This window comes from Leucoraja erinacea, chromosome 7 (genome assembly GCF_028641065.1).
Source record: "Leucoraja erinacea ecotype New England chromosome 7, Leri_hhj_1, whole genome shotgun sequence".
In the NCBI taxonomy this organism is placed as follows: Eukaryota; Metazoa; Chordata; class Chondrichthyes; order Rajiformes; family Rajidae; genus Leucoraja; species Leucoraja erinaceus.
This window is the reverse complement of record NC_073383.1, coordinates 18,710,505-18,726,982: the sequence shown is the minus strand read 5'-3', so window position 1 is coordinate 18,726,982 and position 16,478 is coordinate 18,710,505. Positions and strand designations below refer to the sequence as shown.

The 16,478-nt window shown below is 45.5% G+C and overlaps 1 protein-coding gene across 2 annotated transcripts in view; it reads right to left on the bottom strand.

Moving 5' to 3' along the window:
• Window positions 1-16,478, bottom strand: part of cerkl (ceramide kinase-like) — a 112,224-nt gene that overhangs the window by 9,312 nt on the left and 86,434 nt on the right. Inside the window, exons 6-8 of one of the 2 annotated variants that reach the window (XM_055637866.1) lie at window positions 10,417-10,491; window positions 7,925-8,033; window positions 7,652-7,720 (exon numbers count right to left, since the gene is read on the bottom strand). In XM_055637866.1, coding sequence (XP_055493841.1) covers window positions 7,652-7,720; window positions 7,925-8,033; window positions 10,417-10,491 — 253 coding nt within the window. Of the gene's footprint in view, window positions 1-7,651; window positions 7,721-7,924; window positions 8,103-10,416; window positions 10,492-16,478 lie in introns of both variants that reach the window. The other variant, XM_055637865.1, reaches the window with a different exon arrangement.

Here is a 16,478-nt window from a genome sequence, read left to right as displayed (position 1 = left end):
GCAAAATCTGAGGTACACATGCATGAAAAAGAGGCTGTCAGAAATGATCTTCTCCTTTGTAATGTACATATCACAGCCTTTAGCATGGATAAAAACGAGGTGACTACGATAGCATTGACACGCTTCATTACTGTCTTCGATGTAATAGTACTTGTCCTAATCATGCACCCCGTAACTTCTTGTCAGGGCATCATTCAAATTGGAAAACATGTCTGCTAAGAGGAATTTCAGCTGGCAAGCATACAGGTGGATGTGGCCAGCTATCATAATAATTCTGGTTTCTGCATAGTGAGACAATATAATATTCAGAGATCTAGCAGGGCACCTCCAACCTGTGAAATGCATATGCTATGCCATGCAGAAACACTAGCACATTTCCTGTGCCGTAGACAACCACAGATGCCGTGAGGTACCAACAACTGCAGGAGCCCAGGTTCTGGCTTAAGCAACAATTGATACCACAGCAGTCCTTTCACAAAACCGAGATCCATGGATAGCATGTTCTGGGAAGTGTGTCATTGAGAGCCTAGATGGCTCCTACACAGACAATGCTATGTAATTAGTACATGGCTCTGGGGAATGTAGATGGAAAGGATAAGAAAAATAAAGCTAGTACTAAATATAGTAGCTTCTGGTGTTAACAGTGCAGTGAAAATGTTTGAAACACCAATGGGGAAAAATGGCTAGAAAATAGACAAAACGGGAAAGTGGCTTTACTTAATTGGGTATATATATCTAAATGCAAAGAAATAAATGAAACAGGCACATTAGCTGGGATTTTGACATGCACATGGAAGTAAGATATTTTAGCTGTACCAAAACATTATAAACAGAAGACACAAGAGGCTGCACATAAAGATGGAGGATCCAGTACAGAAAGTTATGATGCGCTGGCCTGAGGAACCACATGAGATCCTTTGCGAATTTGAGTGAGTGGACTGGTACATATTCAAGGCGTCTATGGCCAAGCTAATTGCATATGCCACTGCTGTCAAAGACATCATCAGTAGATGTATAGACAAATGTGTATGTAGTAAGAAGACAATATGATTGTTCCCCAACTGGAAACTAGATGAGATATGCATGTGCCTTTAATATAGTTACCTCATCACTACTAACCACTCCCCATATCACAAGTATAACTACAACCTCCCCACCCACATATCGCTCTCTAGTTTCCGTGACAGACCACGTACAGCTAGTGCTCTCTGTAAAAATACAGTATGAATAAAATGAAGTAAAGTTACGGTGTGTTGCCAACACATCTTTACATGGTGTCATACCTCGTACCTTTGCGCCTCCTGTTTATCGGTTGATTATTTAATTTTGCCCCAGTTTTCTGTTCCCCCCCCCTCTCATTTCCTCGTTATGGCCACTTCTTGCCGCAAGCCCGATGTGCTCGTTTTCGATTCAGACATTGCCCATCGATGGGATGTCTTTAGACGTGACTTTGACCACTATGTCACAATCGCTCATCCTGCCGCCACCCCTGAAGTCAAAGCTTCTCTACTTCTCCACCTGGCTGGTCCCGATGCCCTGGCTCGGTCAGACTTCTTCGTCTACGCTGCGGGTGAATCTGCTCGGGACCCGGTATGTTTACTGGCTAAGTTTACCGCGATTTGCGACATTCCCTCTAACTGCATTTTAGAACGTTTTAAACTGTTCGGGCGGCGTCAGCACCCTGGTGAATCTGCCGAGAATTATGTCGCTGCGCTGCGACACCTGGCCAGGCGGTGCCGCCTTGACACGCTGACCCCCGAGGAGCTGACCAGGGACCTTCTGGTTTACGGTCTCCGCGATGAAAAGCTCAGGGCTGAACTTTTGCGCAAGCCCGACCTGTCTTTTAACGAGGCCATGCTTGCCTGCCGCTTAGCCGAAGCTGTCACCTCGGCGGTGTCACCGACTGATCAGGACATTAACTTTGCCAGCGTTACCAGCCGTCGGCGGAACACGACCCCACCACGACCCCCGTGGTCCGGCACTGCTCCCGGGGGACGCGCCCAGCAAAGGTGCCCCAATTGTAACTTTGCCATTCATCAGTACAATGTATGCCCTGCTTTGGGCAAAACGTGCAATTACTGCAAGAAACTGAACCATTTTTCTGCTGCCTGCCGTTCCCGTGGGAAGCCTCCTGCTGCTCCAAGGCGTATGTTAAACAACTTGGAGCAAGCTGATAGCGAGCTCGGTTCCCAGTACCATATCAACGAACTCCCTGTGTCTGAATCTGGGTCCTCTCAGGGGGAGACCAGCATATTTTCTCTGTTGGATGCACCTGCTGTGATAACAGACCCTTAAGTTCGTGTAACTGTGAACAACTCGACCTTCACCGCTAAGATTGATACCGGAGCTGTTGCAAATGTTATGTCAACAATCCTCTTCAATAAGATTAGGTCTAATGAGCAAGTTACTTCTGATCGCTCCACTTTACATGCCTACGGGGGAGGGGTGCTTGTTCCTGTGGGCAATGCAACTCTGCGCTGCAGGATACTGGAAACCTCTCGGCCCCTCACTTTCTATCTTCTCGATTCCAACTGCATTACCCTGTTGGGCATCCAAGCATGCCAGGGCTTGGGCCTGGTCTCCTTCCACCGTGACATCCACAAGGTGCAGGCCCTAATGGACCCGTTGACTGAATATCCTGACCGCTTTGATGAAGAGCTGGGCAAGCTACCCTGCCACTACAAGATTGCAGTCGACCACAAGGTCGAGCCAGTGGTCCATGCGCCTCACCGTGTTTCCATCGCCATGAAGGACAAAGTAGAATCGACGCTGCACAGCATGGTAAAAATGGGCGTCCTAAAGGCGGTCAGCGAACCCACCAGGTGGGTCTCCACCATGGTTGTTGCCGCGAAAAAGGACAAAAGCGAAATGCGCATTTGCATCAACCCCAAAGACCTAAACCTTACCATCAAACGCCCGCACTGCCCCATGAGAACAGTAGAGGACGTCGCTGCACAGGTTGGTCCGGCCACAATCTTTTCTGTCCTCGATGCCAAGAGCTCCTTCTGGCAGATACCGCTTGACGAGCAGTCCTCCGACCTGACAACTTTCAGCACCCCTGTCGGCAGATTTAAGTTCCTCCGAATGCCATTCGGAATCAACTCTGCCAGCGAGGTGTTCCAACGGACAATGGAGCAGCTGTTTGCCGGTCTACCGTGTGCCATCATCGTTGACGATATACTGGTCTATGGCAAGGATGTCGCTGAGCACGATTTCAACCTCCGCCAAGTCCTAGACCGGGCCCGGAAGATCAACTTGAAACTGAACCCCAAGAAGTGCCGGTTCCGCATCCCGGAGTTCACATATGTTGGACATGTATTCACAGCCTTAGGGCTGAAACCCGACCCGCAGAAAACGGCTGCCATCTCCGAGATGTCATCACCTATTAATGTGCCCAGCCTGCAACGTTTCCTAGGCATGGTAAACTACCTGGGGAAGTTCATCCCCGACCTCAGCGCACCCCTAAGGGATTTGATAAAGAAGGACACGGCATGGGCTTGGTTCCCTCAACACCAGAAAGCCTTCGACATTCTTAAATCCGAGCTAATCAGTATCCCCACACTTAAATTTTTTGACCTGCAGCGTCCCATTATCATCACCTGCGACGCCTCTCAGTTCGGGCTCGGTGCCGCTTGCCTACAGCTCCATGACGGCCTGCAGCTGCCTGTCTCCTTCGCGTCCCGTACCATGACCCCTGCCGAACAGCACTACGCACAGATCGAGAAGGAATTACTGGCCGTGGTGTTTGCCTGCTCCAAATTCAAGGACTACATTCTAGGCAACACCTTTACCATCGAAACTGATCACCAGCCGCTTGTCACCATCCTCAACAAATTGATCCATGTTGCCTCATCCCAACTGCAGCACATGATGCTGCAGCTCCAGCGCTTCACTTTCGAAGTTGTTTATCGTAAGGGCAAAGACATGTTCGTGGCCGACACGCTGTCCCGCGCCCCGTTAACATCCACCGATTGCCACCCCTATGAAATGTCTGACCTGATGGTGCTCAATGTGAATATTGTCCCTTCACAGCAGATGAAGTCCCGGGTCGAGCACACTGCCGATGATCCTGCCCTGCAACAGCTTGTGCCATCATCCAGCAGGGCTGGCCCGTCCGTCCTTCCGCTTTGCCGGCTGGCACCGTGCCCTACTTCCTGGTCCGTGATGAACTCGTACTACACGACGGCGTGGTTGTGAAAGGACACAAGGTTGTTGTACCTGCTGCGGTGCACGACCACTATTTTCAGGCGCTCACCGAAGCCACCTTGTCTCACGCCCAGAGCCAGTTCTACTGGCCTGGTATGGCTCAATACATCCGGGAGAGGGTCTCCTCGTGTTCCACCTGCAACAGTCTCGCCCCCCACCAGCAACGACAGCCACTTCTGCAGCAGGCTGCACCGGAACTGCCCTGGATGGCGGTTGCCGCTGACATTTTCGAGTGGCGAGGCAAACACTTCTTGGTCCTCGTCGACTGCTACTCCAACTGGTTCGAGGTTGACCAGCTGCACTCCCTCACCTCTTCGGCCGTTGTCGATAAGCTGCGCTGCCATTTCTCTACCTTTGGCACCCCGGCCAGGTGCAGTCGGACAACGGCAGCCAATTCACGAGCTCCGAGTTTAGGGCTTTCGCTACCAGCTGGAACTTCCGCCACTTCATCAGCAGCCCTGAGTACCCTCAAAGCAACGGTCTGGGCGAGCGCGCCGTCCGCAGTGTAAAGAACTTGCTGGAACAATGTCGCTTGTCTAACTCCGACTTCTTCCTAGCCCTCCTCAACCTTCGCAACATATCCCGTGACCCTGCAATGGGCTCCGCTGCTCAGCGGCTCATGTCTCGCACTATCAGACCCCCGATCCCGGTGGCCCAGCGCTCACTCATCCCCTCTGTCCTCAAGCCCGCTGTTGTTCAGGAGCGCATTGCCCTTAACGCGATGTACAGAAGCGCTCCCATGACAAGTCCTGCCGCCCCCTGCCGCGCCTTTTCCGCGGTCAGGTCATCCGCATGCAGACCCCCTCCGGTCACTCCAGGCTCGCTACCGTCGTCGCCTCTGCTGGGTCGCCTAGGTCCTATCTCGTCGACCATGCAGGAACCGTCTACCGCCGGTCCCGCCAACACCTGCGGCTCGTCAACGAGCCACGACCGCCGCCCGCGGATCCTTTTGCTCCCCCACTGCAATTTCAGCCTCCGGGCGATGCTCTGCCCGCCGCCCCTCGCATGCCACAGTCTTTACCCTCTCAGCTCTATCAGTCCAATCCTCCTCCGGCTCGTCCTCCCTCGCCTGCCCGCGCACTGCCCGCTGCTGACCCTGCATCCCCTCCTGCCTTTCTGCCCTTGTCTTCTCCGTCCCCTCCCAGCTCCCCCGTTCCAGTTCGGCCGTCTGCACCTGTTCCACTTCTTCCTGCAGGGAGGGAAGATGGCGAGATGCGAACCCGGTCGGGACGTGTTGTCAAGCCGCCTGTCCGCTATGGCGACTTTGCTTAACCGTTTCTAGCGCATGAGACGTGGTCGCCCTGTCACTACTTTGTTTGCCTTTCGTTTCCAAGGGGAAGGATGTAGATGAGATATGCATGTGCCTTTAATATAGTTACCTCATCACTACTAACCACTCCCCATATCACAAGTATAATTACAACCTCCCCACCCACATATCGCGCTCTAGTTTCCGTGACAGACCACGTACAGCTAGTGCTCTCTGTAAAAATACAGTATGAATAAAATGAAGTAAAGTTACGGTGTGTCGCCAACACTTCTTTACAGAAACCATGGACGAATTGTGAGGTCCATTCCCGGGTGAAGTCCAAGTCTGCAATGTTGAAGTCAAACAATCCAAACAGCACAGGAAATCTATTTACAACTTTTGCAGAGGCATCAAAGAGAAGGAAATTCCAGAGCAAGCTTAAGTCCTGAGGTAACCATGTGGACAGTTGTTGATTTTGGCAAGGCTTGCATGCCATAACAGGCTACAAAGTGAAGTTGGGCAGTATCGTTGGCAATAACGAGTCCTTTCACAAAGAATTGAATGCATTCTATGCCTACATTGAACAGGTCAGTGAAAGGACATCATCTGTCCCGTCAGCCTTGGGCTGCCTGTACCCACGGTCACTGCGGCAGATGCAAGATTGTTTTCCCAAATGACCTGGATGGTGTACTCAGCCATATCCCCTGGAGCTCTATGGACCAGCTGGCAGGAGTACTCATAGACATACTTAGCCTTTCACTACTCTAATCTGAGGTCCCCACCATGCTTTAAGAAGGCTACTATCACCTGATGCCAATGAAAAGCAAGATAGCGTGCATTAATGACTACCTATATCAGTGGCTCTGGCATTCACCATCATAAAGGTGATTGGCCTCAGGGGACTACGACATTCAGCACGTCTCCGAAAACTTTATGCAACTTCTACAAATGCACTGTAGAATGCATACTGTTAGGCTGCAGCAAGCTTGGTTAGGGAACAGTTCTGCCCAAGACTGCAAGAAATCACGGAGTATTGTGGATGCAACCCAGTCCATCATACAGACATGACATCTCACTGTCGATTCTATTGACATCATGCTGCCTCACAAAAGCAGCCAACATAACCCAGGACCTTTTTCACTCCATTTGTTCCCTCTTCTCCCTGCTCCCATTGTGCAGAAGATACAAAAGCTAGAAAGCAGGTACCACCAGACAGTTTGTTCCCTGTTATCAGACTACTAGTCAGTTCTCTCACAAGTTAGGGATAGTCCCAATCTTCCAACCTATCTGCATTGCGGACGCTGGATTTTTCTCTGCAAGTGTAATGCAGTAAAACTATATTCTATACTCTGGTATTTTTTCTTTGCCCTATCTGTTGTGCTTGTGTATGGCTTCATTGTACTCGTGTGTAGTATTATCTGATTACTTGGGATGTAAATAAAAGCTTTTCACTGTACCTTAGTACGTGTGAATAATAAACCAATATCAAAAAGTATTAAGGAGTTCAGCATTTTTGAAAATTGATATATTGCCAGGCTCAAATGAAATGTATCTCAATCCATTAAAAATAGCAAAGAAGGTTGGCAAGGATAAAGGAGAGAATTTGTCCTTGGACATTCTGCAAGTTCCAACCTCATCCTGTCAAACACGATTTCCCTTTCATGAATTGATTCTGTCCAATCCAATTTTTACCATCTAAATATGTATCCTGTTGTCACATTTTTTTACAACTAGCCATAATTCAGGTAGTTTGTTCACATTTATCCAAATTAAACTTAAATCATTTTTTGTGTAGAAAGGAACTGCAGATGCTGGTTTAAGACTCAAAAAGCTGGATTAACTCAGCAGGTCAGGCAGCATTTCTGGGGAAAAGGAATAGGTGATGTTTCGGGTCGAGACCCTTCTTCAGACTGAGAGTAAGGGGAGAGGGAAATGAGACCTGGCACCATTTACTCCTACCACCTTGCACGTCCACACGCATCTCATAACTTTGTTCATTAACCAGCTGAGGGATTCCTGGCCGAACAACATCTTTCCCTAGGAAGTCTCTCCGCTCTATAAATGGGTAATCTTGATTGAGATAAAGGGATTTCCTTAGCTTTGTGTTCTATATTCTATTCGTGAAAATGTTACATTAAAGATATTGTTTTCAACTAAAATATACAGTAAAACCAAGCCAAATTACTTGCCACCAACCTTTTGCAATCTTGATTGTCCAAGTGGGTATTTTTTGAAGGCAGAAATGATATTTCACAATCTTCAGACCTATGAAAAGAAATATTTCAATTATCACAACAAAGGCTATTTTGTTGGTCAGACTTTAGGATACGTTCAAAGCTACATTCAACAAGTTTGAAAATTTTCTTAGAGAAATAACTAAATTAGAAGCTAAGAAATAATCAATTAACACATGTGGATGGTACAAGTGGTGGAGATACTAACTCTTGGATGGTAAACAGTTCATCTTACTTGAGATTTGCCAACGTTTTGATTACAGCAAATTCCCGCCGCTCTTTAGAAGGTATCCAACGATGTTTTTCTGCGAAGGCCAATGTTCTCCCTCCAAAGCCAAACATGCCTGAGAAACCAAATCGAAGCAGCCTGTTATGACTACTAAAGGTACAAACATCCACTTCTTGAAGGTTACCTAAAGCAAAAGATGACATAAGAAATAAAAAAAGCCCATATATTAACATTTAGTTACAAGATACTTTGCTAATATTCCACACTTTACTATACAATGTCCTTAAACAAACAATAATTTATTGGCAGGCAGACATACAACACACAAAAGTAAAGAAGTGAAACAAAACCTTTTAAAATTGCTAATTAGGGGTGAGCTGAACATCAAAAAGGGGAAGACAGACACAAAAAGCTGGAGTAACTCAATGGGCCAGGCAGCATCTCTGGAGAAATGGAATAGGCACAAGGAATGGATCTGAAGAATGATCTCGACTTGAAACCTCACCAATTCCTTTTATCCAGAGATGCTGCCTGACCCGCTGAGTTACTCCAGATTTTTGTGTCTGCGGTTTAAACCAGCATCTGCAGTTCCTCCCTACATGTTCTAAAAGGGGAAGTCGGGACACCATATACCAGTTTGCATTTGTGAGTTAGTGGAGGGGAAAGTTAGCAACTTCATTTCCTGGGCATTAACATCTCAAATGTCCTGCTCTGTGCCCAGCACATTGATGTAACATGAAAAGGACATGAGCACATCTACTTTCTCCAAAATGCAAAGACATGTCTCCAAATACTCGAACAAACTTTTACAGATGGGCTGTAGAAATTGCACAATGATTGCATCATGGCCTTTTAAGGAAAATTCTAATGTACAGGAATACAAGAGGCTGCAGAGAATGGTGGACTTAGCCTGGTTCATCATGAGCACATCCTTCCCACCATCAAATATATTTACATGAGGTACTGCCTCACAAAGGTGGCATCCATTAAGGATCGAAACAGGTCCATGCCCTCTTCTCACTGCTACCACTGAGAAACAGATACAGATGCCTTAAGTCCCACACCACCAGGTTCACGAACAGGTCAATTTGTACCACTGTCAGATTTTTTAATCAACCCTCCCTCAGCAAGTGATCATGACGGTCCCTGTCTAGCGCTACCATGGACTTTTGTTTTCTAAAACTGTTCTGTATGAATATCTTAATTTTTTTGTTATTTTAGAAATTGTGTGTAATTTATGCATAAATGTGTTTTGTGCCCTTGTTTGGATCTACATGCCTATGATGCATCACAAGCAAGATTTTTCATTGTATCTATGTCTCACCATCCTTGTCCATATGACAATAAACTCTTGACTTGAATAATGTGTACAGGTCTCGGCACCAGAGTTTTGTCAGGATGGGACTGAGTACAAGAAAGCTATGAGGCTTCAGCGCATATCTGACACCCTTTTGTCTTCTTTTCATCTCTAGCCTTTGTCACTCACTCACCCCCATCTGTCAATCAATGTCCTACACCAATATCCTCATGTCACTTGTCAGGCCCATCCCACCCCATTTCCAGCTCTACTACAATCATCCAAAGAAAGGTGCCGACCTGAAACATCGTCTGTACGTTCCCTCACAGATGCTCCCTGACCTGCTGAGTTCCTCCAGGTTGGTGTTTTGGACAATAAACTTGGTGCTTTTATTTTTTAAGAAAATTGAGGGGATAATTAAGAGAATATTAAGCTTTTCCAGGCGGAAATAAAAATGAAAGTTTCTTTAGGGACAGAAGTGCCAACCATCTGAGGGCATCAAAGCCAACAGAGTGTAGGATTTTAATAATATATTTTTGATCCAGAATGCACTTAAACCAAAAGAATTAGGGTCCAAAAAGGTTATCTTACTGTGAAGGTCGAGGCGGGGCAACAAAATGAAATACACTGCATCTGTCTTCACTAAGGAGGAAGGCTTATGCGGATAAGATTTATTTTTAGAAAACCTACTGAAACTATCATCTATTCACTTTTGTAATTTTAATTTCATTGTTATGAAATCATGTTCTAGATACCCCTGTGCCTTGTTTCATACTGTAGCTATTTCAATGTCCTTAATCTGTTTTATTAAACAAAATATATTAAAATTAGAAGTGTTGGAATATTGAATATTTGCCATTCTGATGGAAACCCTGACCTTGGGAGTTGTTTTTCCCCCCAACCTAATATACAAACTACGTTGTTAGATTATAAGGTTTTTAATTCTTGTATCCAAATTGTCTTCTCTTCTATTTTCTGCATAAAGCAAAAGAGAAAGAGTGGTGGAATAAAAACATAACTAACACATTAACAGACTACTGTGGTGTATACACACAAAGGTGATGTATCCAATTGAAATGACAAGCTCAAATGTTCCAATTACCCTACCACATCTTACTTGAAACATGCTGCGTTAAATGATTTGTTATCTGAATGTACATTTATCGAAACTTAAAATGATGAAACTATAAGAAATACTTACCCATAATAATATGCATAGCTGCAGTACTTGGATGCTTAAGTCCATGCACAGAAAATGCTAAGATATTAGTGGAACCTGAAAAAAATATTTAATTATGTAACAAAAAAATAACACATTTATAAATTCTCATCTATGTAACAGCACTTCCTTCCTATTTCTAGGAGAGGAATCAAGGTAATTTACTTATGCATATTAATAACGACTGAGCACTTTAGTGGACAAATTATACCTTTTGATTCTCTCCATGTGGGGTGTCTGCTTAATACATGAAAGTCAAAACCCAAATATGCAATTAAGCTACCTCGGACCAAACTGTGAAACCACTGCTTGTCAACATCACTTCACTCCCACCCATTTTGGACACAGGTTTAATTTCTTAACCAAATGTTCCAAGGAATCTTAGCTTGAAAAAGTAAAGTATTTTCATTTTAATTTTGTCTTTTCCATATGATCCATTCATTTACTATAGTTTTCTAATTTGTGTAAACTTTGCTACCTGATTATTTGATGCAAATTAGGTCAGTTAAAGAGCTTTTGATTATGAATTATTTTTTCTGTTGAAAGAAAAGATTTGAGTGGCCAATCGCACAAAATACTGGCAACTTCTCCTGAACTGCGAGGGCAATCATGTGTCAAACAAATAAGTATGGCAGATTTCCTTCCCTAAAGGACATTAAAGAACCAGATTGGTCTTTGTGACAACTGAGCAATTTCATGGTGACTATAACCGAGACCAGCTTTGATTCCAGATTTATTTAATTACTTGAATTTGAATTTCCCAGCTGCCATGATCGGATTCAAATTCAATGAGAAAATATGTCTCTAAACAAAAGTATCTTTTTTGATTTCCAAGTAAATACATTTATTTGAGTCTGCTTTGAGTCTTAACAAATGATGGTAATGCAAAATTATTAATTTTGTTATCTGAAGAATTGTAATACTTTTCCTTTTTGTTGTAGCACAAAACATAAGAACTTATAGGCCATTGAGTGCGAAAGGGTTTGATACATTCAAAGTATAAAGAAATCTCTGAATGCCACAAGTCTATCTGATAAAGGGTATTTATTTTTTCCTTGGTCACATTAAATTTCAGACCAAATAATAATGACATATAGCAAATAACTCAAGTTCAATGCAATTTTGCAGTAGAAAAAAAGATTTTGAATTAACAATCACACATCAATGTCCTTTAAATTATATCTGGCACAACTTTTGCAATTATACGCTTCTTTGCTGCCAACATAACAGTTTTTCAATGCAAAATGATAAAAGGTTGCAATTAACGTCTATGCTCGAAGTACTAACATCAAAGCCACAAGTGACAATGTTAGGATTGAGAAAGGGCTATATAATTCAAAATAGAGGGTTCAAGTGCATCAATTTTTCAAGATCTAAATTTAAATAAACAAGAGACATATCCTTGTGGAGCACCGATGTTGGGGATTTTCGTGCTGGATGATTTGTCACCTATCCTCACTGATTGTCAAGGAATCCAGTTGCAGACATGTACTGACCAAATTCTATGAGTTTGGAGATGAGCTTGGATGGGCTCTAATGGTGTAGTCCTGGGGTTGGTAATCTGAGCTATGTCATGGTTCTAAAACATGGCTTTATATAGAATAGCCTATTCTATGGTCAGGAACTATACTTATGTCCTCAAAGACTTCTTTAAAGAAATGTGCATAATTACTGACCTTTAGAACAGAAATTGAAATCTCAGGCATGCGTGCATGTACACATACACACAAAACAAAGACGAGACCTGGGGGGCCTGCCTGAGGTTGGGCATCAAGAATTATTCCGAGAAGGCAAGTCTCTCACCTGCACAACTACAATTTGAAGAAGCTCTTTTTATGAGAATTTTTATGGATACAATATATAGTTACAGATTCTATGAATTATACTCCAGCCTGGGTCTGGGAGTAAGATACTGAGCTGGAAACCAGGCAATAGCCTCCATGCAGAGTTGACGTGGATAAGCTTTTCCCACTGAGAGTAGGGAATATTCAAACAAGGGGACATGACTTGAGAATTAAGGGACAGAAGTTTAGGGATAACATGAGGGGGAACTTCTTTACTCAGAGAGTGGTGGCTGTGTGGAATGAGCTTCCAGTGAAGGTGGTGGAGGCAGGTTCGTTTTTATCATTTAAAAATGAATTGGATAGTTATATGGACGGGAAAGGTATGGAGGGTTATGGTCTGAACGCAGGTGTATGGGACTAGGGGAGAATATGTGTTCGGCACGGACTAGAAGGGTCGAGATGGCCTGTTTCCGTGCTGTAATTGTTATATGGTTATATGGTTATTTCAGATTTCTGGTATTACTTTGATTTTTTAAGTATTTCTTTTCAATGGCTTTATAGCTTTGAGCATCATCTTTAGTATAATGGGCAGATTTCAGCAATGGGCAGATGCAGCATTAACATAGAACTTAGAAAATTACACAACACTGGAACAGCCCTTTGGGCCACAATGTCTGGGTCAAAGATAATGTTATTAAACTAATCTCATCTGGCTACACATGATCCATACCCCTCTATTCCCTGTTTATCGATGTCTTAAACATTCCTATCTATTTGCCTCAACCACCATTCCTGGCAGTGCATTCCAGGCATCAACCAACCTTTAGATAAAATAATCTTGCCCCTCATTTTAAAGCTATGCTCCCATGTCTACGACATTTCCATCCAGGGAAAAAGGTGCTGACTATCTAGCCTAACTGTGCCCCTCATCATTTTATACACTTCTACCAGGTCTCCCCCTAAACGCTGGTGTTATAGAGAAAACAAACCAAGTTTCTCCAAAGATAGATACACATACCCACAGTAACTCGGGGCGAGTACTCAAGTCCTGTGCTACGCAGCTAGCTCCAGTGCTCACTACATTATTCAACCTCTCCCTGGACAAGTCCGTGGTCCCTGCCTGCTTCAAAAAATCCATCATTGTACCGGTACCAAAAAATGCCTCCCCAGCCAGCCTGAATGACTACCGTCCGGTGGCCCTTACCTCGGTAGTCATGAAATGCTTTGAGAGGCTGGTGAAGAATCACATCTGCGCCTTCCTCCCTCGGAACATGGACCCGTTGCAGTTTGCATATCGTCCGAACAGGTCCACGGACGATGCGGTCTCCCAGGTCTTGCACACCGCTCTCTCCCATCTGGACAGCCAGAAGGGGGGGCTACGTGAGGATGCTGTTCATAGACTACAGTTCAGCCTTCAACACGATAGTCCCCACCAGACTGGCCGGGAAGCTACTGGAATTGGGGCTCAACACCTCCCTGTGTGCCTGGGTCCTGGACTTTCTCACCGCCAGGCCCCAGGTAGTCAAGATGGGAGGGAATACATCGAAGTCCCTCACCCTGAGCACAGGATCGCCCCAGGGTTGCGTCCTCAGCCCCCTATTGTACTCCCTGTACACACATGACTGTGTGGCTAGGTTCAGCTCCAATTCAATAATTAAGTTTGCTGATGACACTGTGGTGGTGGGCCTGATCTCAGACAATGATGAGAGGGCCTACCGGGAGGAGGTGGCTGATCTAGCACTCTGGTGCCAGGAGAACAGCCTCCTCTTGAACATCAAAAAAACGAAGGAGCTGATCATGGACTTTAGGAGGGCACATCATCCGAGGACGTACACTCCATTGAGTATAAATGGGGATCCTGTGGATAGGGTGAACTGTTTTAAATATCTGGGAGTCGACATCTCTGAGGATATGACATGGTCATCACACGCCTCAGCACTGGTGAGTAAGGCAAGGCAGCGCCTTTACCACCTCAGGCAATTGAGGAAATTCAGAGTGTCTCCGAGGATCCTCCAGTGCTTCTACGCAGCGGCGGTGGAAAGCATCTTGTCCGGGAACATTACCATCTGGTTCGGGAATTGCTCTGCCAAGGACAAGAAGGCTCTGCAGAGAGTAGTGCGTTCGGCCGAACACACTATGGGAACTTCACTCACCCCCTGCAGGAACTATACAACAGGAGGTGCAACTCCAGAGCAAACAAAATCATGAGAGACCTCTTCCACCCCTGCAACGGACTGTTCCAGCCGCTACGGTCAGGTAAACGCCTCCGTTGCCATGCGGTGAGAACGGAGAGGTTGAGAAGGAGTTTCTTCCCAGAGGCAATTCGGACTGTAAACGCCTTTCTCACCAGGGACTAACTGTACAGAACGTTTTTCCTTCTATTATTTATTATGTAAAATAATATGTGTGTTATGATTGTGTTTATAATTTGTTTGGTTGTTTTGTTGTTCCGCGAGCATTGCCAATTTCATTTCACTGCACATCTCGTATGTGTATGTGACAAATAAACTTGACTTGACTTGACTTGACTCAGCAGGACAGGCACATCTCTGGAGAAAATAGGTGATGTCTCGGGTTGGAACCCTTCTTCAGACTGAAAATAGAAGTTGGGGAAGGGGGGTGGAAGGAAAGAGAAGTAAACTGGAGATGAGAAAAGGCCATAACAAATCAGGGTCAGTAACAGACGACCTCAGGAAGATGGAGCCCATAATGGCCGATTGATGGCCGAGGAAGGTGTGGTAACAAGAGGATTACAAGGAGGCAAACGGATAGAACAACTTGGGTGGGGGTAGAGGGGAGGGGAGGGAATGCAGCAGTTGCTTTAAATTAGGGAAATCAATGTTCATACTGTAAGCTGCCCAAGCGAAATAACAGGTGCTGTTCCTCCAATTTGCGGAGGCCTAGGACAAAAAGATCAGTATGGGAATGGGAGTTAAAATCTTTGGCAACCGGATGATCACATTGGCCAAGGCAGACTGAATGCACGTGTTCAGTGGAATGATCGGCACGTCTACACTTGGTCTCACCAATATATAGGAGACCACATTGGGAATACCGGATTCAGTAGATGAGATTGGAGGAGGTGCAAGTAAACCTCTGCCGCACCTGAAAGGCCGGTCGAGGTTCCTGAAGTCGACCTCACCTTGTAGGTAATACTCCCTAATCCAGGTAAACCTCTACTCCAGAGCTATTTATAAATGAACAATCAGAACTGCGCACAATTTTCCAAATGTGGCTTAAACAAAGCCTTAAAGAGCTGCATCATGCCTTCCTGATTCTTCTACTCAATTCCCCGACCAATGAAGGTGAACATGCTATATGCCTTCCTTCCCACTGTCTACTCTCATTGCCATTTTCAGGGACCTATGAACCTGGACTCCAAGATCCTTTTGCACATCATTTCGGTTAACAATCTTGTCATCATCTGTGCGCCTTCCCCTTACATTCAACCTCCTAAAGTACAGCACCTCACACTCATAAAGTCAGAGTCATACAGCACAAACACAGGTCCTACAGACCAACTTATCCATGCTGCTCAAGATGCCCCATCTACACCAGTCCCATCTATTTGCATTTGGTTCATATTCTTCCAAATCTTTCCTATCTATGCACTTGTCCAAATTACATTTACGCCCCTGTCGCACTTAGGTGATTTTTGCAGCGACTACAGGCGACTAGGCTGTCGCCACATGGTCGCTGGGTGACGCCTGTATTGTTGTGAGTAGTCTCCTCAAGTCGCCTAGAGTCATAACGTTTTTCTGGTCGCCTCTGGATTGTGAAATGTTCAAAACTTTTCGGCGAGTGTGGGCTTGGCGCAGCTTGTCTTCTCCTGTCGTAGGTGCTGTCGCCGGTTGTTGCCAGGATGGGACAGGTTGTCGCCAGGTGTCGTTGGTTGTCGCCGGGTGCTGGCTCTGGTGAATTCCATTGGCGACTACCTACGTCAACAGGTACTGGCGAGTGAATGGTCTCCAGTTGTCGCGGGCGGACTTGGGATGACTTTGGTTGTCACCTGTGTGGTCGTAGGTGGACGTCCTAATAGGTCGCCGGTTGTCGGTAGCTTGAACTCGACTTGGTGGTAGCTTGTCGTAGACATTGTCGTAGGGGGTGGTCCAGTCGCCGCTTTTTCGGTGACCTGCTACAACTGTGACAGTCGCCTGCAGTCACCGAAAAAAATCACCTCAGTGCCCTTTAAGATGTTGACAACCCTGTTGCTTTGGCATCTTTCTCTATTGCCCTCTGGCTATTTGGGGGCGTGTCGTA